This window comes from Cucurbita moschata, unplaced genomic scaffold (assembly GCF_002738365.1).
Source record: "Cucurbita moschata cultivar Rifu unplaced genomic scaffold, Cmos_1.0 Cmo_Scf00010, whole genome shotgun sequence".
Taxonomy (NCBI): domain Eukaryota; kingdom Viridiplantae; phylum Streptophyta; class Magnoliopsida; order Cucurbitales; family Cucurbitaceae; genus Cucurbita; species Cucurbita moschata.
In genome coordinates, this window is record NW_019268526.1 from 4239581 (window position 1) to 4263421 (window position 23841).

The 23841-nt window shown below is 38.3% G+C and overlaps 5 protein-coding genes across 9 annotated transcripts in view; 4 read left to right on the forward strand and 1 right to left on the reverse strand.

The window, feature by feature from the left end:
* Window positions 1–190: 190 nt before the first annotated feature.
* Window positions 191–4403, forward strand: LOC111448582 (26S proteasome regulatory subunit 6B homolog). 2 transcript variants are annotated; one of them, XM_023088267.1, is made up of 7 exons: window positions 191–751; window positions 1431–1661; window positions 1916–2074; window positions 2251–2403; window positions 2638–2721; window positions 3859–4007; window positions 4114–4403. In XM_023088267.1, the coding sequence occupies exons 1-6, from the start codon at window positions 257–259 to the stop codon at window positions 3991–3993; spliced, it is 1257 nt and encodes a 418-aa protein (XP_022944035.1). In that variant the 5' UTR covers window positions 191–256; the 3' UTR covers window positions 3994–4007; window positions 4114–4403. The 2 variants fall into 2 exon arrangements, with proteins under 2 accessions (XP_022944035.1, XP_022944034.1); XM_023088266.1 differs by having other exon boundaries at window positions 3859–4403.
* Window positions 4404–7289: 2886 nt separating this feature from the next.
* On the forward strand, window positions 7290–11253 carry LOC111448581 (probable inactive receptor kinase At5g58300). Of its 3 annotated transcripts, none has more exons than XM_023088265.1 (4): window positions 7290–7360; window positions 7564–7733; window positions 8239–9589; window positions 10416–11253. In XM_023088265.1, the coding sequence occupies exons 3-4, from the start codon at window positions 8320–8322 to the stop codon at window positions 11036–11038; spliced, it is 1893 nt and encodes a 630-aa protein (XP_022944033.1). In that variant the 5' UTR covers window positions 7290–7360; window positions 7564–7733; window positions 8239–8319; the 3' UTR covers window positions 11039–11253. The 3 variants fall into 3 exon arrangements, with proteins under 3 accessions (XP_022944033.1, XP_022944032.1, XP_022944031.1); XM_023088264.1 differs by having other exon boundaries at window positions 7292–7445; XM_023088263.1 differs by having other exon boundaries at window positions 7296–7705; window positions 8241–9589.
* Window positions 11254–11662: 409 nt separating this feature from the next.
* LOC111448584 (ubiquitin-conjugating enzyme E2 28) lies at window positions 11663–14312 on the forward strand. Of its 2 annotated transcripts, none has more exons than XM_023088271.1 (5): window positions 11663–11761; window positions 11938–12033; window positions 12252–12379; window positions 12617–12721; window positions 13980–14312. In XM_023088271.1, exons 2-5 carry the CDS (start codon window positions 11964–11966, stop codon window positions 14121–14123), a joined length of 447 nt encoding a protein of 148 aa, XP_022944039.1. In that variant the 5' UTR covers window positions 11663–11761; window positions 11938–11963; the 3' UTR covers window positions 14124–14312. The 2 variants fall into 2 exon arrangements, with proteins under 2 accessions (XP_022944039.1, XP_022944038.1); XM_023088270.1 differs by having other exon boundaries at window positions 11668–11803.
* Window positions 14313–14428: 116 nt separating this feature from the next.
* Window positions 14429–16557, forward strand: LOC111448583 (ethylene-responsive transcription factor ERF069-like). Its single transcript, XM_023088268.1, has one exon. It carries the CDS (start codon window positions 15626–15628, stop codon window positions 16391–16393), a length of 768 nt encoding a protein of 255 aa, XP_022944036.1. The 5' UTR covers window positions 14429–15625; the 3' UTR covers window positions 16394–16557.
* Window positions 16558–18017: 1460 nt separating this feature from the next.
* Window positions 18018–23841, reverse strand: part of LOC111448580 (ABC transporter B family member 25, mitochondrial) — a 12753-nt gene continuing 6929 nt past the window's right edge. The window contains exons 13-20 of the mRNA XM_023088262.1: window positions 23483–23571; window positions 21749–21804; window positions 20957–21037; window positions 20812–20877; window positions 20646–20738; window positions 19742–19806; window positions 18939–19074; window positions 18018–18349 (exon numbers count right to left, since the gene is read on the reverse strand). Of these exons, the coding sequence (XP_022944030.1) occupies window positions 18203–18349; window positions 18939–19074; window positions 19742–19806; window positions 20646–20738; window positions 20812–20877; window positions 20957–21037; window positions 21749–21804; window positions 23483–23571 (733 nt within the window). The 3' untranslated portion in view covers window positions 18018–18202. The remainder of the gene's footprint in view (window positions 18350–18938; window positions 19075–19741; window positions 19807–20645; window positions 20739–20811; window positions 20878–20956; window positions 21038–21748; window positions 21805–23482; window positions 23572–23841) is intronic.

Sequence of the window (23841 nt, forward strand, 5' to 3'; positions counted from 1 at the left end):
TCAATTTGCCTTCAAATGGCCCAAGTAACAATAAACATGAATGGGCCTTATCGAGCTGGGCTCAGGGTTCAAAATGGGCCTCCAAAGCCCAAAAAAGCAAGGTGTGCAAACGACGTCGTTTTTATCCACATTCTTGGAGGACTATATTATAAATAATAAGAGTATTATTCGCCGCGAATTTCTTGAGCCTTACTCTAGTGTCTCATCGCTCTGCCTTTTGCTTTCTGCTTGGAGAAGGAAGAATCCGAAAACCAGAATGGCGGCCTCAGCTATGGTTCTTGACCCGAAATCCTCATTGGAGCCACCGGCGTCGTTCCCGTCGACGAGATCTGATCTCCTAGGCTTGGCGGAACAGTCCTCCGACGAGGATGACCTCTACAGCCGTCTGAAATCGCTGCAGCGGCAGTTGGAGTTCATCGACATTCAAGAAGAATACGTGAAGGATGAACAGAAGAACTTGAAGCGCGAGCTTCTACGGGCGCAGGAAGAGGTTAAAAGGATACAGTCGGTGCCTTTGGTAATTGGCCAATTCATGGAAATGGTCGATCAGAATAATGGCATTGTTGGATCCACCACCGGTTCTAATTATTATGTTAGGATTCTCAGTACTATTAATCGTGAGCTTCTTAAACCCTCGGCATCCGTCGCTTTGCACCGTCACTCTAACGCCTTAGTCGACGTCTTGCCTCCCGAGGCCGACTCTAGCATTTCTCTGCTCAGTCAGTCGGAGAAGCCTGACGTGACCTATAATGTGAGTTTTACATAATTTTGTCTTCCTAAGTTTTTTGAATTTGCATATTTCGTCTGTCTTATATCTATGTATATATATCCTTTTGTGAAATGGAATTAGGCTTCAAGTGTAATCCAGTCTTGTTGTTTTGGGTTGAACTCGTTAAATTGGGATATCATCTTGTTCGAAAGCTCAAATTGAAAGGAGCATAGGTTGTTCTTCAAAGCAATTGGTGATCATACAACGGAAAAGCTTTATGAAATCTGATAAACACTTGTTGGTTCACTTGTTTTAATTGAAAATTTTCCTTTCCCGGAAAGATTGATGTCATTCTTTACGAGAGATTTTCTGAAGGTTTTTAGGGATTCGTTTAACAGAACATTTTGGATTGAACTTTTAATTGAACACTTAAGTTTTCCCCCCGTCAATAGTGACAAGGCGTCTAGGTAGTTTTAAATTTTTTTATTTGAACGCATTTTTTTCCAGAGTTAGATAGTCTCGACTTTTATGGCAATGTTCACCTTATTTATTCCTTATTTCTTAACACGAGTTTGAGGTTGCCGACTTCGATTTAGCTGATTAGACTTTATTACATCCGACTCTATGCTAATATTTCCTCATATTCTGTTTCCTCGAGGAACGTTTAACCCAAACAATGCTGGAAATTTTCTTACTGTCTTTTTTTTTTAAATCATTTTAGGATATTGGCGGATGTGATATTCAAAAGCAAGAAATTCGCGAGGCAGTAGAGTTACCTCTTACTCACCACGAACTGTACAAACAAATTGGTATTGATCCTCCTCGTGGTGTTTTGCTTTATGGTCCCCCTGGAACTGGTAAAACTATGCTTGCCAAGGCAGTTGCTAATCATACAACCGCAGCCTTCATAAGAGTTGTTGGTTCTGAATTTGTTCAGAAGTATTTGGGTGAGGTAAGTTTGGAATTGCCTATATATCTTTCATAACGTCTTTACTTGTTCATTCTCTAACTACTTCTACTACAGAAAATCCATGACGATCTTTTACTCACTTTAATCTTGGTTGTTTGCGGGAAACTAGCCATTGAAACTACTTTAGCTGTGTTCTTGATCTTAGTCTTCAATAGTGTTAAGGCATAGAAAGGACAGTTACTGGTGTTGATCTTCTTTTGCGATTGGCTTCTTTTTTCTTCTTGTTCGAACTTCAGGGTCCACGTATGGTCCGGGATGTTTTCCGCCTTGCTAAGGAAAATGCCCCTGCAATTATCTTTATTGATGAGGTTGATGCCATAGCAACAGCCCGATTTGACGCTCAAACAGGAGCTGATAGAGAAGTCCAGCGTATTCTCATGGAACTTCTAAATCAGGTACAATTTTCATAAAAATGTGGATCCAATTTCACAAGGCTATGATGATCAATGGGTCTCTAATGTACCCATGAAACTAATTCAGAGTGAAATTTTTAGTGCTATATTTAGCTAATCAATAATTTTCTGATGACTACTGGTTCATTTAGTTTTAAACTTAATTTTATTTTTGGTAGATGGATGGGTTCGACCAGACAGTGAATGTCAAGGTCATCATGGCAACCAATAGGGCTGACACATTGGATCCTGCCCTCCTACGTCCTGGAAGGCTTGACCGAAAGATTGAATTCCCTTTACCTGATCGCCGACAAAAGAGGCTGGTATTTCAGGTAAATCCTGTACATAATTCAGTTAAATTCTCTTGTTTTTTCCTACTTGTCATACAGCAGCCGTGGTTTCTTAATGTATTTGTAGTTAGTTTCTGTCCTTTTTCTCTCTTCAGCTCACTCTAGGCGGGGGAATAAATAGACATCTTTAGTTTTGGTTACTTATGCTATGAGATCTTCATTTTTCTGCTTATGACATGTCAATTTTAGTTTACGACTTCTATTGTCCTTATGTAGGTTTGTACTGCAAAAATGAACTTGAGTGATGAGGTCGATCTAGAGGATTATGTTTCTCGCCCAGACAAAATCAGTGCTGCTGAGGTTAGTCATCGAAATGTCCTTTTCGACAGTAAATGTGTATATGCCTAGTTATCATCAGTGGAAGAAAGTATATTAGAACTGATGTAGTGAGTTAGTTAATTTTGTCTGAATTCTTTAGTTTTTAAATACTTAGCCTGTCACTAAATCCTCTTAAATAGAGGGGCTAGCCTTTAGATTGTATCTCTTGAATACACTTTTTGCAAACAACACAGTGCAAGAACTCAATATCGAAGAATTACTCTTCTATTTATTCTGGTCTCATGTTCCTTAAAACTTGTTACAAAAGCCTGAAGATTTTTCTTTGAAGCACAGTATACCATTACCAGCAAACACACTGTATTGCCCCATGTCTGGTTTGCTTCTTTAGTCTCTTTAGTCTCCTTACCTTGTAGCATCCTGTGATAAGGTAACATCCTGTGATGTCCCACATTGGTTGGGAGGAGAACAAACCACCATTTATAAGGGTGTGGAAACCTTCCCCCGGCAGACGCGTTTTAAAGCCTTGAGGGGAAGCCCGAAAGGGAAAGTCCAAAGAGGACAATATTTGCTAGCAGTGGATCTGGGGCGTTACAAATGGTATCAGAGCTAGACACCGGATTATGTGCCAGCCTTCTCGCTGTGGGTGAATTTGGGGGCGGTCCCACATCGATGGGAGGAAGGAAAGAGTGCCATGGACCCCAGAGGGGGGTGGATTGTGATGTCCCACGTTGGTTGGGAGGAGAACTGTATGGAAACCTTCCCCTGGCAGACACGTTTTAAAGCCTTGAGGGGAAGCTCAAAGAGGACAATATCTACTAGCGGTGGATTTGGGGCGTTACACATCCAATCTGAACCACACCCGCCCCCAAGACGCGTTTAGGAAAAAGAAAACAGGGTTTGGAGTTGGTAATTGATATGGGAAGGGTTTGAAGAACGTAGGACTTTTGTTCTGAAAATTTGAATACTTGGGAGCATCCCCTGAAGAAATTCTATCCTCCTTTAGTGTTGAGAATGCTGTTACAGTATTCATATCGCGTGGGAGAATTTAGTTGCCTTCTACTGTTAAACCTTGATGGCAACAACACATTTTCTGTAGCATTTTCCCCCTAATCTTTATTGCATTCGACATTGATCATTATTCGTGATGGCTAACTGCAGATCGCTGCTATCTGTCAAGAAGCTGGGATGCATGCGGTTCGTAAGAACAGATATGTTATACTCCCAAAGGATTTCGAGAAGGGCTACAGAACCAATGTGAAGAAGCCTGACACAGACTTCGAATTCTACAAATGATTCCCAGAGATGGAGGTGAAATCTCAGTATCGTCTTTGTCGATATGATCGTAATTATAGGTTCCTTTCCTTCACTCGGGAGATCGCTGTTACAGCAACTGATAGATCGAGTTTATTTGCCGGTCAAATAGAGCTGTGGGACGGTATTTTTCTTGTATCACTCTATTACTTCTTGTCATGAACTCTATATTTCCGCATCATTTGGAATGCTGGCCTCTGATATTGCTCAAAACTTGAATTGTTTTCCAATCTATCCAAGCATTGAAAAGGATGGTTAACTACTCAACCAATAGATAGATAGAACATTCTCAAACTTGTCTGCTGGGTTCAGTTCCACTGAATGATGCAAACAAAATCTCTCTTTATATTTGAGCCCATGGAGTCGAAGGGGAACATAAGTTGCATGGCCCACCCTATCCATTGGTCGTTAGGTGTAGGATTGCGATTGCCTCAACTGTAAGTTCAGCTGCCCCCTAAAGAACGAATGGTTCCAGAATTCTTATGAAGTGTAGGTTCTGTCAACATTATAATTATCTCTTCGTTGATTTCTTGTCCCTACTCAAACGGCTCATAGACTATTTAAAGATACACAGACATAGGAAGATACTTTAGCCTTCAGGTTTGCTTATTTTAATGGACTTTCCCCCATGAATTGAAATTTCTAAATTTTGTGTCATTCACAACTTTCAATGTCTTAAAAAATTGAATTTTATGTTTAATAAACCTTTAAAATTTTAATTTTGTATCAACCCGAGTTCAATTAGGGAGCGAAGTTGCTTTACCTCGTTCAAGAAGAATAGTCCAGGTTTTCGCTCGGGTCTTTCCTTCCTTAAACCTTCCGAAAAAGAATAAGAAATTGATGATGATCCTTGCTTACAGTTTACTGGGTTTGGACTTGAACTGTAGACCTTCTCGATTAAATGAAAGTTTTAAAGGTTAAATTTGTAAAATTTAAAAATGTAGGAATAGTAACGCATCGTGTTATTTTTTCAAGGTGATTTGAAACTTATTGCTCGAACTTAGGTCAATTGATTCCCTTTGTTCCTAAAGTATATTATCTATAACTGATTCCCTTTGTTCCTAAAGTATATTATCTATAACTTTTATCAAATTCAAAAATATCATCGAGCTCTTCTTAGAAAATATCTATTTTTTCGTCGAGCAACTATTAAACACGGAGTTATAAGTTGAAGGCATCGGGACATAGGGAGTTATAAGTTGAAGGGATCGGGACATAGGGAGTTATAAGTTGATCGGGACATAGGGAGTTATAAGTTGAAGGGATCGGGACGTAGGGAGTTATAAGAGTTGCTAAGGAGGGAAATGTTGAACAAGTCTCGAACACTCACAATCTAGGTAGCATTGGTTTTGAATTTTAATAGAATTATTAGGGTATAAATGAGTATTTTCCTATAATAAATAGCAATAAATGCAAACAAATATTCTTATCCCAAAAAAACCCAACAAAGGGGGGAAAGAAGGTTCCAGATCCAGCTGTAAATTGAGTATCGAAGCTGCCCCAAAAATCAAAGCCGCTTGAAAGTGGAGTTGAAGCTAAAATTTCGTTTTCTGAGAGAATAGAAGGCGACGAGCATCTTGAGATCCACGAAGCTGAACGGCCCGACTGGAAGGGAGAAATTCGAAGACGCATTAATTTCGATACACTGTGGTCCTTTCAATCGAAAGCCCTAATTCATCACACAGCGTCAAAAATGTCAGATTCACGCTCTCGCTAATTCCTAAATCATAAACATTCCACTTCCTCGTTGTTTCCAACCTCCAAATTCCGATTCTCCTACCAAAATTTGGAGTAATTCGAACGAGAAACGCGGTGCGATCAGAGAGGCTATCCGATCGGTGAAATCGAGGAATGCGTCTGGGAGTGGTTGGATCGAAATCGATCGATCTTTTTGCAGTTTAGGGCAACATTTTGATCTATACCGTTGGATTAAATCGGGAATGAGAGAGATTTTCCGGGAACATACCGAGAAAATTGACCTAAATCGGTGAAAAGTTAAGAGCGATTGGAAGGTTTGAATGTGGCAGGATTTAGGTGAGAAAATGGGAGTTATAATTGCAAGAACTTTATCTTTTCTTTTACGAAGTTCGAGTACTAAACCTAGGTCAAGCACAATTATTGTATACCATCCGAAGATCAAATCTTCATATTTCTATTTCCATTTCTATTTCTATTTTTGGACAGATTTGAACATAGTTGGAAGAAATAGTGGTTTTGACTACAATTTTTTTTTTAATATTTAAAATTGACATAATTATCATACCAAACTTTTAAAAAATGGTTCTCAAATGATCAGTTCCATTCTTTTGGAAAAAATAAAAAGTTAAGAACACTGTATTTGGCGAACAAGATGAACAAATCAATCAAATAAGGATTGAGAAACACGACATGTTAAGGTTGTTAATGACGTATTAGCTCAAAAAGACAACAATTATTTATTATCAACCTTGTAGAAATTACCTTCACCATATTTCTTTAAATCAGTAGCAACGTGAGTTATTTTTCGTGACTTTAAAAGACAACACTGTGCTAACGATGAAAAGTTATCGTACTTTTGTTGGATAAGTGGACCTCACATAAACTATGACTTCATATAAAATGATCGTTAAAATCGTTCAAGTTAGTTTATGACCATTTTAAGAAATATTGATTATTTGATCTATAAATTACTGCATGATGAATTTGCAAAAAAATTACATGTAAATGAATTAATAGAATACAGTTTGGATCCCACATTGGATCCTCATTGGTGCTATGCCAACACATTTGACTTAGTTGTTAAAAAAAACAATAAAATAGATAATAATAAAAAATTTAAATTAAATTATTTAATTGATATTTTTAATAAATTAATTATTTAAAATATTAAGACCAAAGGTCATAAAAGCACGTGGTGTGTTTAAATTCAATCTTAAAAAATAAATAGTTATTTTAAATAATAAATTGTTTGAAAGCTAGAAAATGAAACATAAAAAATACAAGATATTATTTTTGCTTATTTTTATCAATAAATTTAAAACAAAAACGATGTCGTTTTGTACACGTTTTACCATATTTCATTTATAAATACAAAATAGATATAATTTAAAAAAGATACGGCTGCGTTTTACGTTAATCATTATTTTGTAGCTTTATGTTTTTCTTAATTACAATTATATTATTAAATTATAAATTGCTTTTTTTTTTTTAAATTATTAATTCCTTTAAAAATTTTATGGTAAAATTGTAAATTTGAGTATGTGGAAGCAAAAGCATGATAGAACATGGATGGGTTGATTGAAGAACGAACAATAAGAACAATTAATTGAGAACCTCAGCTTAGTTTCACAGTGAGCACCATGGAATCATAGTGGGTTTCTTCCTTTTCTCCTTGCTTTACTCTTGAAAATGACACCAATTCCTCCCTGCTCCCCAAAAAAAGTAGCCAAGGAGCGGTGATTTTGAGTGCTTTCACTTTTCTAATCGCCATTTTCTCTGCTTTTTTGCGAACCCATTTCGATTAATCTCTTCATTCTCTCTCTTTCACTCGATTTTAACCTCTTTTTGCCTCAGATCCCTTCATTCCGGCGGGATGTGAAGCTTCTTCACTGCTACATTTTACTGTAAATCCTCTCCGCCGCAGCTCCACCTCCCATGGCGACCTTCTCTTGAGCTTCTTCGCAGCTCATTTCACCCGTGGCTACATCTTCTGGTAACGCCGTTGGATGATTGAGTGTTCTCAGGTTCTTTCACTTCACTTGTTTGTCGTTATGTTGTTACTCCATTTCTGTCTAGTTTCGCTGAGTTTATGCATCTGGATGTTACTTAGATGATAGATCTGTGTTCTTGTCGGGAATTTGTTTGTTCGAATTGTATGTTTTTGAGCTGGCATTATACTTGAAGATGATTTTCAGGTTTACTTTCACAAGATTTGTTTATGGAGCTAAGTTGGAAAAAGATTGAACACCGTTTTTGGGGTTTCAAACAAGAACATCCCTGTCCTTTTGTTGGAAATTATGTTCTTCTGATTGTCAATTTTGTAGGCTCTAATGGCATGATAATGACTGAAAAATATGTCCTCGTTCTTTACTTTCTACGTTATGAAACTAGAATACTGCTAGGAACTTATGGGAGATTTAAATCTCGAACCCGTTGGTCGAGATGTATGCCTTAACTAATTGAGCTATGTTCGGTCTACGTCTTTAACTTGAAAATTTGCATAAGCTCTACTTACCAAATTTGTGGCAGGTAAACAACAGGGCCAGAAGGGATCATTGTTGTCACTTTTGCAGTTACGTTCTTCAAGCATCCTATGTTACTTAATTCCAAATGAAGTTCTATTCAGCATCGTTGTTTCCTTTGTTTTTTGTTATTGTTAATCTACTTCCCTTTGCCATTGCCGACCTCGAATCCGACAAGCAAGCTCTTCTTGACTTTGCATCTTCGGTTCCACATCGACGGAGCCTCAACTGGAACGACACTGCCTTTGTATGCACAACTTGGGTTGGCATTACTTGCAGTGAAGATGGAACTCATGTGGTTACCCTCCGGTTACCGGGGATCGGACTTGTTGGTTCGATTCCTTCTAACACTCTAGGGAAACTTCATGGTCTCAAGGTTCTTAGTCTCCGTTCCAATCTCCTTAGCGGAAAAATACCGTCCGATATCACCTCACTTCCTTCTCTTCAGTATCTTTTTCTCCAACGGAATAACTTCTCTGGTGGTGTTCCGTCCTCCGTTTCGCCTACTCTTAACGTATTGGACCTATCGTTCAATTCATTAGAAGGGAAGATTCCAAAGTCTATACAAAATTTGACACAACTAACTGGATTGAACCTTCAGAACAACAATCTTTCTGGTTCTATACCGGATATCGACCTCCCGAAGCTCAAGCATTTCAATATAAGCTATAACCATCTCGTTGGTTCTATTCCGACTTCTTTGAATACATTCCCGAGTTCGTCGTTCATTGGAAATCCTTCATTATGTGGAGCGCCTGTAAACGCTTGCTCTGTAGACCTTTCTCCAGCTCCTAATGCTCCATCTTCACCTGCCATTTCTCAAAAGCAGAGCTCGAAAAAACTGAAGATGGGAGTTATCATTGCTATTGCAGTTGGTGGATTCTTCCTTCTATTCCTCGGAGTTCTTTTTATGGTTTTGTGTTGTTTAAGGAAAAAGGACGGTGAACGCTCCGGCACGAGAAAAGGGAAGGTATCGGGTGGCGGGAGAAGTGAAAAACCGAAAGAGGAGTTCGGTAGTGGCGTGCAGGAGCCTGAGAAAAACAAGCTGGTGTTTTTTGAAGGCTGTTCGTTTAACTTCGATCTTGAAGATCTATTGAGAGCTTCAGCTGAAGTGCTTGGAAAGGGCAGCTATGGAACAGCTTATAAAGCTGTTCTGGAGGAACCTACCACTGTTGTCGTGAAAAGGTTGAAGGAAGTGGTGGTGGGGAAGAGGGAGTTTGAACAACAAATGGAGATTGTGGGAAGGATCACGCAGCACCCGAACGTCATGCCACTCCGAGCGTATTATTACTCAAAGGATGAAAAGCTCCTTGTTTATGATTACGTCCCGGGAGGCAGCTTGTCGTCACTTTTGCATGGTACGTGCTCTTTATTTTCGTTCTATAAACTCGTTAATTCTCCGTTACAATAATCTCTTTCTCTACCTTAGTTTTATACCGACTTAAAGGCTGTTGTGTGTAAGTACAGACAACTTATGTACTTGTAAGAAACCGAGCTTTCGTTAAGAAAAATCAAAGAATACAAGAGCGTACAAGCTCGAACGAATGGAGTTCAAGAATAGTTACGAAAAATGACTCCAATCTAAAAAAAAACACAAGACCAAGTGACAGAAACCAGACATTAAACCTAACCATTTCCTTAAACTCCTCAAAGAAGCTAGCTTGTCCGGGGATTTAGAAGCATCTCCTCGAACAACGAACTACCATCCCTATCCCAAGCGAGGTTCTCGAGTGATCCCAAAGAAACTAAGCGAATTGGCAATCCCATAACGAACGATCAAGGTCCTCCTCATGCCTTCTGCTGAGAATGATCGAGGAAGAATGCCTTTGAACACGATGCGAGGTCCTCCTCGTGTACTTTTTCGGTTTACAGGTGAACTTGTGTCTAGCTAAAACGGGGAGTTAATAGAAAATGCTAGTTTAGAATGATACTCGGAAAGTGTTGTATGTTTTCCTTTACGTCCCCGATGCTATTACCTAAATTCTTTCGTACTTTTCGCTCAGTTTCATTTTGAAAACAACTGTAGTGATCACAAAAGTTCGTTTTGTTGGTATTTTCGACGTCGAACGGAATACAAATTTGTTTCTAATCCTTGTGGGACGTTGAACAGTCCAGTTGGGCTAATCTATCTTTAGAAGTGTTCACAGCATATCTATGATTATGTGAGACTATTTCTTATTGCAGGAAACAGAGGAGGGGAAAGAACTCCGCTCGACTGGGACTCGAGAGTGAAGATCGCTCTTGCAACGGCGAAGGGAATTGCTCATATCCATACAGTGGGCGGTCCGAAATTCACCCATGGAAATATCAAGGCCTCAAACGTTCTCCTAACTCAAGATGTGAATGCCTGTGTTTCCGACTTTGGCCTTACTCCTCTTATGAATGTCCCAACTTCTCGAACTGCAGATTATCGTGCGCCCGAGGTGATCGAAGCTCGGAAACACACACACAAGTCAGATGTTTACAGCTTTGGTGTTCTTCTTCTCGAAATGTTGACTGGAAAAGCTCCCCTGCAATCACCACGTCGTGACGATATGGTCGATCTCCCTCGGTGGGTCCAGTCTGTTGTGAGGGAGGAATGGACAGCTGAGGTTTTCGATGTCGAGCTAATGAGGTACCAGAATATCGAAGAAGAGATGGTGCAGATGTTACAAATAGCAATGACTTGTGTAGCGAAGTTGCCCGACATGAGACCGAGCATGGACGAAGTCGTTAGAATGATCGAAGAAATCCGGCAATCTGACTCGGAGAACCGGCCATCGTCCGAAGAGAACAAATCGAAGGACTCAAATGTGCAGACCCCATGAATTCATTCATTTAGATTGTGTTTTATTTTCATTATTTGAGGAAGAATTGTGCAAATTAGGAAGGCTAAGTTCAATCATTTTCTTTCCAACATTACCCCCAGACCTTTTGGCTTCTATGCGTTCGTACTTTGTAGAGTTCATCTGATCTTTAAGTTTCTTTAGGATTGATTGAATGTGAACCGATCAAAACTGCTATCTGATTTGAATTCATTGGATCTGATACTCATCTGCGTCGCTCTCTCGTCGAGAATGCAAAGACACCCATCGATCTTTAGCCCACTCAGCTTATGACGTTTGATGTGAGACTTGAGTACAGGAGATACATAAATGAATTAGACCGTGCTCGAACCAGAGTGGTCTTGGGAACAATATGCTCTACAAGAACTTGAAATAATGCAAGTTACTATTGTTGGTGGAAGAAAGTCCCACATCGGCTAATTTAGGGAATGATCATGGATTTATAATCAAAGAATACTCTCTCTATTAGTACGAGGCTTTTGGAGAAGTCCAAACCCATCAAAGCTTATATGGACAATATCATACCATCTTATCTGCCGTCGACATTTATAATTGTTTTTTATATAAATAAATAGAAAAAATTCTAGAAGCGTCTAATATCTCTGTCATTATTTAATAATTCTGCCAAGATTCTGTCTTCTCCGTAGCTTCTCTGCTTCTCTCTTCATAAGAGCTAAACCCTTTCCCGTCGATCTACCTCCCGAGGTATTCCTCTCTCGCTCTATCTCTTCTGCAGTTAGTTCAAAGGTCGGCGAATTTCTCTCTCTTTTTGTTTTGTTTTTGGTCTTTTGAATGTTTATTAGCTGTGTTTGATTGCCTGCGTGAGCTGAAATCTTTTGTTCTGATTGAAAATTTTGGTCTATTTTGTGTTTGGAGTTCAGATTTCGCGTTTGTTTTCGAGGAATCAATGGCTTCCAAACGTATTCTTAAAGAGCTCAAGGATTTACAGAAGGATCCTCCTACGTCTTGCAGCGCTGGTATATGAACTTTCCTTCCCTCTGCTCACCTGGTTTCTTCTTGTTTTTGCTCTGAACATCTGATCTTTATTGTTCATGATTGAGCAAGTGGAATGTTTGTTTCTACTGCGGCATCCTATTTTTGGTTCTCTTCTGTGAATTTCTTACTCAAGGACTTTATTTTTGTAAAAAGAACCTCGAAATTCATATGGTTTTTGTCTTCATACGGTTTTCCTTAGGTCCTGTGGCGGAAGACATGTTTCATTGGCAAGCAACTATCATGGGACCTGCTGATTCTCCATATTCAGGAGGTGTATTCTTAGTTTCTATCCATTTCCCTCCGGACTATCCTTTCAAGCCGCCAAAGGTTAACTCCTTTCTGGTTTGAATCTTTGCATTTGTTATTGTTGTTTCTTACACTCTTATGTACTGATATGGCCCATGAATCGATTTCCTTGCTTACTCGGACAGCCTGCAATATATCGGGATTGTTTTATTGAGAGTTTTCACTGAGCTTGATGCTCTTGATTTTGATAGTTTCATGCTCACTGTCATTGTAAACCGGTCTATGATTCCCAAAAACTGAACCCTTTAAACCTCGCAGGTTGCTTTTAGGACTAAGGTGTTCCACCCAAACATTAATAGCAATGGAAGCATATGTCTGGACATTCTTAAAGAACAGTGGAGCCCTGCGCTAACTATTTCTAAGGTTTGAATTTACAGTCTCTTGAAACGAACCAACTAAACTAGTTTCTATTGATTAATGGTGTTTGCACATGTCCTCTGTTTTTTCTGTAAACTATCTGTTACTTTGTTTTACTGCCACCAATTGGCTATATGCTCTATCGTAAGAGTCATATATTTATTCTCCGTTTTCTTGGAACTGTGAAGTCTGACTGAATGGCCTTGAAATTGATATTCTGTGTGGTTTTTTTGCAATACGTAGAGATGAGATGTTCTTGTTTTCAATTTTATTGAGATCTTTGACTATTCTGAATTACAGATCCACTCTTTGATAGTTGTGTTGGTAAATTTCCCATTAGCATCGTGTTTTAGGTGGAGGCTAGGAGTATTGAGTGGGGTCTGGATCACTCTGAGGGTCATCGATTGGAGAAGGGAGCGAGTGCTAGTCATGACGTTAGGTCCCAAAGGGGGTGGATTGTGAAATCCCACATCGGTTGGGAAGGAGAACGAAACTTTCTTCATAAGGGTGTGGAAACCTCTCTTTAGCAGACACGTTTTAAAAACTTTGAGGGGAAGTCCAAAGAAGACAATATTTGCGAGCGAGGAAAGCTGAGCCCCAAAGGGGGTGGACATGAGGCAGTGTGCTAGTAAGGACTTTGAGCCCTGAAGGGGTGGATTGAGGGGTTCCACATCGATTGGAGAAGGGAACGAGTGCCAAAGAGGACACTGGGCCTTAAAGGGTGGTGGATTGTGAGATCTCACATAGGTTGGGGATGAGAACGAAACATTCTTGTGTGAAAACTTCTCTCTAGCAGATGCATTTTAAAAACTTTGAGAGAAAACCCAAAGAGGACAATATCTCCTGGCAGTGGGCTTAGGGCCTCAAACGATTCTCCTTTTGAATTGTTACATAATTTCAGAAATTCCTTGATACTTGATAATTATCCACCTTTGTTGTCAGAATGTCCCAACTCTTAGTGTTTGAATATTTTTTCATCAAGGATTTCAGCTGGTAGTAAGAAATGTTCATAGAAATATTAGCTAGAGAAAGATTCTAAGTTTATCTCGATTAGTACTTCTCCCTGTTAAGCGGTGAAATGTCATCTCTTTGAATCGATCACATGATTAGAAACCTCGGAAAGCAACCTTGCATCCTTATTGATTCAAGCGGGAAAATTTTATGCATCCTTATTGCTATGCCTTCTGTAAATTAGCTGTTTTTATATCAATCCATTTGAAGTTAGAATCTTATAGTACTTTAACTCGAACCAAATATACTTCAGGTGCTGTTGTCCATATGCTCTCTGTTAACGGATCCCAACCCCGATGATCCCCTCGTCCCTGAAATTGCTCACATGTACAAGACTGATAGAGCCAAGTATGAAGGTACTGCACGCAGCTGGACTCAAAAGTATGCTATGGGATAGTTTCTACATCTAAACCCATCTCAGCTCTTAGAAGATAGAAGATAGAAGAAGCGCCTTGAATCTTACTTCTATGAACTTGAAGGAATGAAAGCCTCTGTATTCGTAAGACTTAAAGTTTTTGTAAGGGATTCAACTTTCATTGTGAATATCGATTTGAAGAAATTATATAATGGAAGTCCTTTTAACTTATTGTCAAATGATTGGTTTTCATATTTGTTATGAGTTGGAAAGCTGTTTGATTGTCCTGTCCTGTTCCGCTTGGATCAATATGGATCCAAGGGTTGGATTATTAGGATGATGATTAAACGATGAACTTAACCAACCTTTTGATACAAATCTTAGAATGTAGGAGATATTTCACAACAGATCTTGCCAACAGAGGACTGATAAGCTTTTAACTGTTGCCAACCACTTTGGACTTTCCTTCGGGCTTCTCCTCAGTTTTAAAACGTGTTTGCTAGGGAGAGATTTCCACTCTTATAAATAAGAGTTTGTTTCCCTCTTCAACTCACGTGGGATCTCACAATCTACCTCCTTCGGGGCCCAGTGTCTTTGCTAGCACTAGTTCCTCCTTCGAGGCTCAACGTTCTTGTTGGTATTCGTTCCTCTCTTCAAACGTGGGGTCTCACATGAAAATTCATACTCCATAAGAATTTAGGCTCGATGGGAAAGCATATTATTGGGAATGAATCATTGAGTACCAATGTGTCCCTTTATTTATGAAAAGGGTCAAATATCGAAGTTGTGACAAAGAGCTTCTTTCAGTCACTACTATTATTGATCTAAATGGATCTCTTTAGCATCATTCATTCTTTTCTTCAATTCCTTCACCAAATCTCTATTATTAGTAGAATACAAATATGATTTCACTGCACAGAAGCATCTAAGCACATAATCTTTGAGTTTTACTCGTAGATCTGAGTCAATATGAGAGCCCACCCTGACTCTTTTAGCTTCTAGTGGGAAATGGGAGAAGCCAAAATATCAAGTCTTGTTGTCTCCGAATGTAAATTTCTCTCAACTTGCCTCGCTGGTGTACAGTCTCCTAACAACGTGGCCAATTCTCTTTGGAAGAAATCCCACCAAATAAACATGTATAATTTGAACATTCTTTGATTTTTTGCACTAATATTCCTATATATCTGCCTTCAATCTTCTTGCTTAGACTTGTGTTTTCCACTCCCAAGTCTTCCCTTTTCATTGTCTCTGCATATTCTTCTTCTTCTCCTTCTCCTGACTTTGGTTTCTGAAGTGAAAGGGGATTCTTGGTGGCTGATCCTTCAATCTTCTCCGTTTCTTGTTCATTTTGGTGTCTTTTGTGAAGCTAATTTCGATGATGTTCTTGCGTTTGATCCTTCTTCTTCCTTGTTTTGCTGATTTTACTGATTGATTGAGCTTCTTCATGCTTTGTGACTCTGTTCTGTATCTGCCCACTTGTGAATTCTGATCTTAACCAAAAAGCTTCTCAGACTTGTTAGAGTGAGTGTTTTTTCAGATCTAACATGTCGGCGGCGGACATGGCTTCTTTGTCGGGGGACAGAGCTAACTGCCGCCGGAAACCGGCTGCTTCCGGGGACTCTGCAAAGCTGGAGCAAAAGCTTGTAAGGATCATCGTCACAGACGCCGACGCCACCGATTCGTCCAGTGAAGATGAATTGATTTTGGGATCAAGAACGGGAGTTAGAAGACAAGTAAGAGAGATCACAATTAATCGTTACTCTGTTCTTGATGGTTCTTCAGCAGAGTCCCCTGTTTCGGAGATCAGCAAGAAGCGGAATCGTAGATCACGTAGGTCCAAATCATCTTGCCGGAAGAAGTTCAGAGGAGTCAGACAGAGGGCTTGGGGCCGTTGGGCGGCGGAAATCCGGGATCCGATTCGCCGAAAGCGGATATGGCTTGGAACCTTTGATACGGCGGAAGAGGCGGCGGCGGTTTACGACCGAGCTGCTTTGGAACTCCAGGGCCCAAACGCCATAACGAACTTCTCCAGTGATGGGGCAGTTACAACGGCGGCCGACGGGGGTAACAAGCAGGAGGACGGCTTAGACTCGCCCAAAACGACGGCGGTTTGGTCGCCGGCGTCAGTACTCTATTACGACGGCGTGTTTACTCCGATAGATGAGATGCTTTATTGTGGAGAGATCGATGAATTCGAATTTGCCATGGCGACGGCTAGCTTGCCGGCGGCGCGGAGGCAGTACGGCGGCGAAGAAGATTTCGGGGAGTTGGAGCTGGACTTGGACTATTTCTTGGTTGACGTCATTTACTAAGTGGGGAAGGTTCCGAACAGCATGGAATGTCCATTAATATTCAACGAGGTTGCGAATTAAATAATAAAATGATGATAAATCTATTATATTAAAAATTAGGTGAAATTTGTGATGTGGCTGAAATTAATTATAAATAACAAGTTTAGGGAGTGTGATAAGGAAAATTATCCTTTTTTCCTTCTTTTTTTTTTCTTTTTCTTTTTAGTTCAAACAAAGTTTTAAATTCAAAATAGGCAATAATTACTTTTTAAGTTTAAATTCACAACGGTCTCGGACGTAAAGTAAAAGCTTGAGCTTGAGATGCTTGAAGTCCTGGCTAGAAAAAAATTGATCAAAGTTAGAATCCATGATTTACTCCCTAAAAAACCTGTTTAATGGCAGAAATGAAACAAATGATAATTGAATCAACAAATAAACGAACAATCAGGCCAGAAGAAAAGAAGAAATCGATCACCTTTTCCTCTCCGAGTTCACAAAGAAAGAAGTTTGAACATTATAAGATATCGTCTTGCTCTTGTGAATATTGATCATCAATGGCAAAAGCCGTTGAAATCCTCATTTTTGTCCATAAGCTCTCCATGTATAAGAATTACAAATGTTTTTTAATATATTGGTGAAAATAATTACCTTTATTTTTTGAGAGGGAAACAACCGTTAGAAACCGTGGCTGATACCCTGTAAACTGAGGAGCAAAAAGAGGATTCCACCCAAGGAGGGTTCATGTCGATTAGCTAGTTGGTGAGGCAAAAGATTAACAAAGCGATGATCAGTAGCTGATTCGAGAGAATGATTAACCATACTGGGACTGAGACATGACTCAGACTCCTATGAGAGACAGCAGTGGAGAATTTTTTGCCATAAGCGAAAGCCTGACGAAACAATACCACGTGGAGGTAAAAGGCACATGGGTCGTGAACTTCTTTGTTATTAAATGATTCGTAAATAAACATAGTGATAATCACTATCTAGTAAAGAGAATTTGAATTTTGAAAGTGACATATTTTAATGCATAAAAAGTACTATGCCCTAAAGAAATTAAATAGCGTGAACTCTTACAAGGGAAGGAGAGAGAGAGAGAGAGAGGTGTGGTGACACGAAATAAAGGTATTGGGGATTGAATAATTGAATATTAAAAAGAGTGGAAAATGGGTTAGTTAATACGCCGAAGGCAAAACTATGGGAGTGGATTTGGTGGGTCCATTGTTTGTTTACCAAACAGATTTAAAGGGACCAATAATTCCAAAACTAAGGACCCAAATTGCCCAATGCCTTTTAATCTCAATAGCCGCCTATCACTGTTCACTTCCCTTTATAATTGGCTGCTTAGAGCCTCTAAATGAGAAGAAACAATTATCAATCACAAAATATGTATGTTCTTCTAAAAATTACATTATGAGCTTCTTTTTTTTTAGAAATTTCAAAATAACTATCTAAGCACGAATCTGATAGAATATCTAATGAAAACTGATGTTGGTGCGGGAGTGTCGGTGTCCGGGTCTCAATTTTTTATTTTAAGTCACTCTTATACAATTTCATATGATTTTTTTGGCTCCTAAGTTTTAATAGTTATGGTAGCCAAAATTGTGAGAACAAACATGAAGGAAATAATATTCACATCGAATCTAAGACACAAGACTCTTAAATTAAACTCATTTTGAATGGATGAAAAAGTACTTTAAAAGAAATCAAAGTATATAATATGGTATACAAGAAAAATCAAGGGCCTATATAATCCATTATAATCCATTACACAGATTATAAACTATTGGTGGGGGCTATTATTTTGAATGATCTTAATCAGTACCTCTTTTATTGCGCTTCCAGTTTAACTGCAGAATCAAGCGCATCAATGGTATTATTTTGCTGGCTCCACAGCTGCGCATATCTTCCTACCTTTGACAAGAGAACTTCATGGGGTCCTTGTTCAACCACCTTCCCGTTCTCTAAAACTATAATCTGCAGATTACAGAGAGTTTTCACTAATAAGGGATTGCCGACAAATTCGTATAATTTTGGTTAATGAAGGATTTGTAACAAATAATGTCATATTCGTTGGGGTTGACAAGTCTTGTCACAATCGCACTTTGATGGCAGCGGACTTGCGATTGTGCGGCACTTACTTCTCAGCAACAAGTGAGTTAAGTCTATTCGTTCTTACGTTGCATATGGCCAAGCGACGTAAGCTCGAGCCTTTGGCCTCGATTCAGGAAGAAAGTTTTAGAGAACGAGGGCAGAGAGATTTCGAAAGAGAATTTTGAAAGCAAGATTTGAGAAATTGAAATTGGTGTTATATGGGAAGGTAAGCAAAAGGCAACAACAACGGCTTACTGCATACATATAACTATCGGGTAGGGAGAAGTTGACAAGGTTGACATTACTTTTCAAAGGCTTAAAAATGTTTTAAGAACTTGAAAAACCGTTCCAATCAGGCTCCAAAAGTGAGAAGTTAAATTTTCGGTTGAGAGGAATGGAAGTTCAACAGTTCTGAAGATTCCATATGCAATTGTTCAAGAAGAAATTGCGTTAAACAAATGCAGCTACTAACCTCATCACACTGCATGGCAGTAGTAAGCCTATGAGCAATGAAGATCGAGGTTCTATTATTTGCAAGCGACTTCAAAGCATTCAAAATTTCAGCCTCCGTTGTGCTGTCGAGTGCACTAGTAGCCTCATCACATAGCCTGAGAATAAAAGGTTGACATTACATGTCATAAGTATAAAGGAAAGGAGACAGATTACATGTTACAAATATAAAGCTGATGTGGAACCTATTTTTATTAAAAAAAAATTTTTTTTGCTGTCGCCGTCTCAGTCAAGGCCGACGGGCGAGGGCAACCCCTCTGCCATTAATGGTGAAAGAAGAGATGGAAGGGGGAGAGAAAGAAAAGAAAAAAGATAAGATAAATGTTTTATTTTAATAACTAAAATTTAATAAAAATAGGTGTCACGTCAGCTTTCATATAGAAATTAACGGAAAAACTGACAAAGGGACCAAAATGTAACTAGATGCAAACATCATAGATAAAATTGATGAGTTTGAAAACTCCGGGACCCAAATATAAGCTAACCTAAACCTTAGAGACCAGAGACCAAAAGTGTAATATTTCCTATAACCAATAAACATCTTACAAATCACTTTGTAATAAAAGTATAACTAAGACCCACAAAGAAAAAAAAAAAAAAAAAACAGCATGCTTTCAGCAAAAACAGTACGTGCAGCTACTTCATTTCACTAGTATATATATTTTTCCCATTAAGACGGAATATAAAACCATGTAATGAAAGGAGAAATAGTTTTTTTAATTAGTTGCAGATTAGCACAAAAAGGAAAGAAGAATGGATCCTTACAGAATAGAAGGTGCTTTCAAGAATGCTCGAGCTAAAGCCACTCTTTGCTTCTCGCCACCACTTAACTGCAGAGACATCACAACCAATTGAAGATCAGGAACTGTGTGAAAGCTTTAATCAGAAGGAAAAAAGAGGGTTGGGAGCTCTTGTGGCCAAAATGTTACGGATGGAACATTCTACACGTGAAGGAAAATTTTAGTAAAGATTTTTTTTGTTTACTATGAAGCATGAATACGAGACACGACAAGACACAGATATGACAACATGTCAATTTCTTAAAAAGTAAGACATGGACATGTTGGGAACATGTTTTTTTTAATATAAAATGTGTCTATATTTACTTCTTTATAGATAGAGCATGTAAATTTAGCATAAAAATAAAATAGACTTCACTAAAACATTCGAAGTTAAGTCCAACTAATAATATTTGAAATCTTCAAAGATAAAAAGATTAGTTCAGTATGACTAGAGGGTGAAGATGTTATCCTAATACTTTAGGATTCACCAATATATAAAGATTCAATCTATAAGAGAATGTCAATTTTTTTCCTAATTTTTAGGTATAAATATTTCCTAGAGTCGTGCACAAGCCGTGTTTTCTAGCCATATCAGAGTCATGTTCGAAACTGGAAAAGAAAAATTCTTTCATATACGTTTTTTAACGTGTCAGACACATGTTTTAAGTGTATCCGGATGTAGACACTTTTGTGCTTCGTAGTTTGTTTAGTTTATAACAGCATGCAACCATATACATCTGTGAATTGCACATATTTAAAGCAAGAGAAATCAAGTTAAACATTAAAAAATTCAGTGCTCTTCTGGTACCGAAGGGTGCATAGATACTACCCATTAAAATACATGAATGCAATACATTCTGTATTTGTCAACAGCAATAAGATCTCACCTTGAGCCCCCTTTCACCCACAACTGTAGAATATTTGTCAGGAAAGTTCATGATAGTATCATGAATAGCAGCACGTTGAGCTGCATCATAAACCTGAGGGGAAAAGCTATAAGAGAAGTGTCTCACAGGTGAGAATATGAAAATGTCATACAACTTCAGGATATACCTCCTCCTCGGTAGCTGAAAGACGACCATAATGAATGTTATGGAAAATTGTATCATTGAAAAGGACCTGTGGAGATATGCAAATCTTATAGGTTGTAGAGTAAAACTAATCATTGTAAAACCAAGGTGACAATTTTTTAGCTTACCAGATCTTGTGGCACAACACCAACAAATTTCCGTAAGCTATCAAGAGTCACATCCCTTACATCTTGACCATCTATTTTAATCTGGAAAGACATGTTAGAAGAGGAGATCAATGGCATTTACCAGCTGACACCACCATAATCCAAAAACACAAACTGTAATTATCAAAACATAATAAATAGCAGAACATGAATCCCATCGCAGGGGTGCATAATGTTAGAGACAACCAACAGAAAATAAAGATTCTCGTTCATTGAATCAGGCTCTAAGCCACTGAAGCACTTGAGATGATGCGACCTAATATTGGTAACAAATTTACGGCTCATTGAAGTAAATGAGAAATTCTTATTCTCCTCAGAACTTCAGAAGTAAATCAAGCACCAATGATTCTCCAAACAATATATTCAGTTGTTATTAGAAACTCTTCTTCAAAATGTGTAACTCTTGCGCTGCACATTTATTATTTTGTGAATAATAATAATAATGTCATAGAAAAATCATCAATCATTATTCATAACAACGTGCATTTCAGTTACATACAGCCCTATCTCGTTTTTTTTTTTTTTTTTAAATAACTTGAAAGGCTTTCCTTCCAAGCTCCAATATGCACAAACAATATGAAGCACGGGATGGATTTGTAAATTAACCAATAATAAAATAATTTTGTACAATGGAGTCGATGCATGAACGAGAATAGTTCATATTTTATCTAAGAATGCTGATAAAACTCCATTGAGTTGTAAACAAACCAAATGTCATTCCAATATCTTAAAACATAGGATGAAGGCTCTTACACTTCCTGAATGGATGTCAAAGAATCTGAAGAGCAAGCGAAGAATAGTTGACTTGCCTGTATGGAGATACCAATTTAACTACATCAATGACGCTGCAAGCATTAAGTAAAAAAAGTTATATATCAGATTTAAATTTGGTTATTAAACACGTATGGAAATTTTTTTATAAAATCAGGCTTTAGGAGAATTGGAGCCTATCTTTTAAAGGTTAGAATGCATAATGCCACATCTTTAATGAAGGTAAACTATTCACCGTTATCATAGACCGCCACCTTTTTTTAATATGTAATAAAATTGACAAAAAGCTAATGGGGTTACAAAAATCCATCCTATTTAGTACAGTATCACTAAAAGACTAGTTCCAACAGAAATTCCAAGTTCGCACCAAGTCGCTGCCATTTGCAAAATAAGATCATATAATTGTGAGTCATTTCTCTCCTTTTTCATTCAAGTTCTATTATTTCTCTCTACCCATGTGATCCATGGGAAGCTTCTGATCCTCTTCATCCATTTGGAATTCACCTGCTAAAAAGTATGAGCCACCGGCCTACCATCATAGTATGTTGGCTGATGAATATGTGTTTTTGCATGGGGTGGTCCAACCGAAGGCCTGGAGGAGGGCATCCCAAAAAAACAGTGGCAACAAAGATGTGCTCATCTGTTTCACTATTCCACTTGAAAAGAAGCAAACTATGGGGCAAGAGCAGTGGAAGAGAACCTTTTTTCTTTTCCATGTAATCCATATTATTAACTTTTCCCATAACCACCTCCCAAAGGAAGATTTTAACTCTTCTGAGATATTCACCTCTCCCGATCACGTAGATGAGGTTTTGGTGGATGGCGGGGTTTTTGGTAGCCAAAAAATGGTGGAGAGATTTGAGGAAAAGTTACATGTTGGGTCAAGGGGCCACCTGACCTCCAAGGGTCTGTACAAGGTCTAAGACTAATCCCCTCGATTTTTCTGGTCAGAATTAGCCAATATTCCAATTAATCTTTTATTTCCCTTCTAAACAAGAGATTCCGAGAGCCTGTGATGCTATCCCAAAGGGTGGCTACCGTTTTATTTGCATCATTGGAGAAAATAAGAAACCAAGGCCATACATTAGCCAAAAGCCTAGGAAAGAGAACAAAGGATTTTTCCTTTTTACTAAACCATACTATTGATGTAACATGAGAGAAGGACCGTCTCTTTCTTAGTATACTTTCCTTTCCAAAACAATTGCTAAGGGGAGGAGCTTGCTCAGCCAAAATGATTCTTACCTATTTATGGCTGAAATTGACTGATTTGTTCTCTATTTAAAAAAGATTATTAAAATTATTTATTTACAAAAATAAAATAAAATAAAAAAAGAAGAAGAACCCAACTCTGGTTTGGGCAGGAGGGAACTATACAAATCACTTTTTCAAAATTCCAAACTCTTGAGGAATTCCTTCCACTCTGGCCATTGATCATGTTCAGTGCATCATACTTTACACCTAACCGTTTCAAAGCATGCCTAGAGCAATTCATTGATGAAATGAAACCAAAATTCTTGGTCGAGAACAACAGAAAATGTCAATATATGGAATTGGCACACCCAGGGGGGAAGTGGGAAGAGAACATTGAAGATAAAAAATAGAAACTCATAAGCTGCACCATATTAGAGAAGGAAATGTCAACAACAAACAAATGTTCTTAAACAATAATCTAGCAGCATGTAAGGGTAAATAAAACCCAAAAATAGTATTCTTTACCGCTGCCACTGGTACCAACAATTGCCACACTCTTTCCAGCCGGTACAACAAATGATACCCCATTGAGAATCTTTCTTTCGGTCAGATAACTGAAGGTAATAATCTCTAGAATGAATTAAAAAGGAAAAGGCAATAATCTCTTGAAAATATTAATAAGATTAACCTAAGAGATAATTCAATTCCATCATATACAAATGTAAAATGACTAAAAATCAGACTTAACAGCATCCAATTATGAACTATGTGAGAAAAAAAACTACGGAAGGTCAGGAGTGTGAAGGAAAAGAATGAGCATACGAATCTAATGTCACCAACATAAATGATCATAAAACGAATATAAAAAAAAAAAAAAAAAAAAA

Coding starts and splice junctions, on each gene's coding strand:
- LOC111448582 (XM_023088266.1), top strand. CDS start 257: ATGGCGGCCTCAGCTATGGTTCTTGACCCGAAATCCTCATTGGAGCCA. Junction 752..1,430: donor AGCCTGACGTGACCTATAAT/GTGAGTTTTACA, acceptor AAATCATTTTAG/GATATTGGCGGATGTGATAT. Junction 2,722..3,858: donor ACAAAATCAGTGCTGCTGAG/GTTAGTCATCGA, acceptor GGCTAACTGCAG/ATCGCTGCTATCTGTCAAGA.
- LOC111448581 (XM_023088265.1), top strand. CDS start 8,320: ATGAAGTTCTATTCAGCATCGTTGTTTCCTTTGTTTTTTGTTATTGTT. Junction 9,590..10,415: donor CTTGTCGTCACTTTTGCATG/GTACGTGCTCTT, acceptor TTCTTATTGCAG/GAAACAGAGGAGGGGAAAGA.
- LOC111448584 (XM_023088271.1), top strand. CDS start 11,964: ATGGCTTCCAAACGTATTCTTAAAGAGCTCAAGGATTTACAGAAGGAT. Junction 12,034..12,251: donor TCCTACGTCTTGCAGCGCTG/GTATATGAACTT, acceptor GGTTTTCCTTAG/GTCCTGTGGCGGAAGACATG. Junction 12,380..12,616: donor ATCCTTTCAAGCCGCCAAAG/GTTAACTCCTTT, acceptor TAAACCTCGCAG/GTTGCTTTTAGGACTAAGGT.
- LOC111448583 (XM_023088268.1), top strand. CDS start 15,626: ATGTCGGCGGCGGACATGGCTTCTTTGTCGGGGGACAGAGCTAACTGC.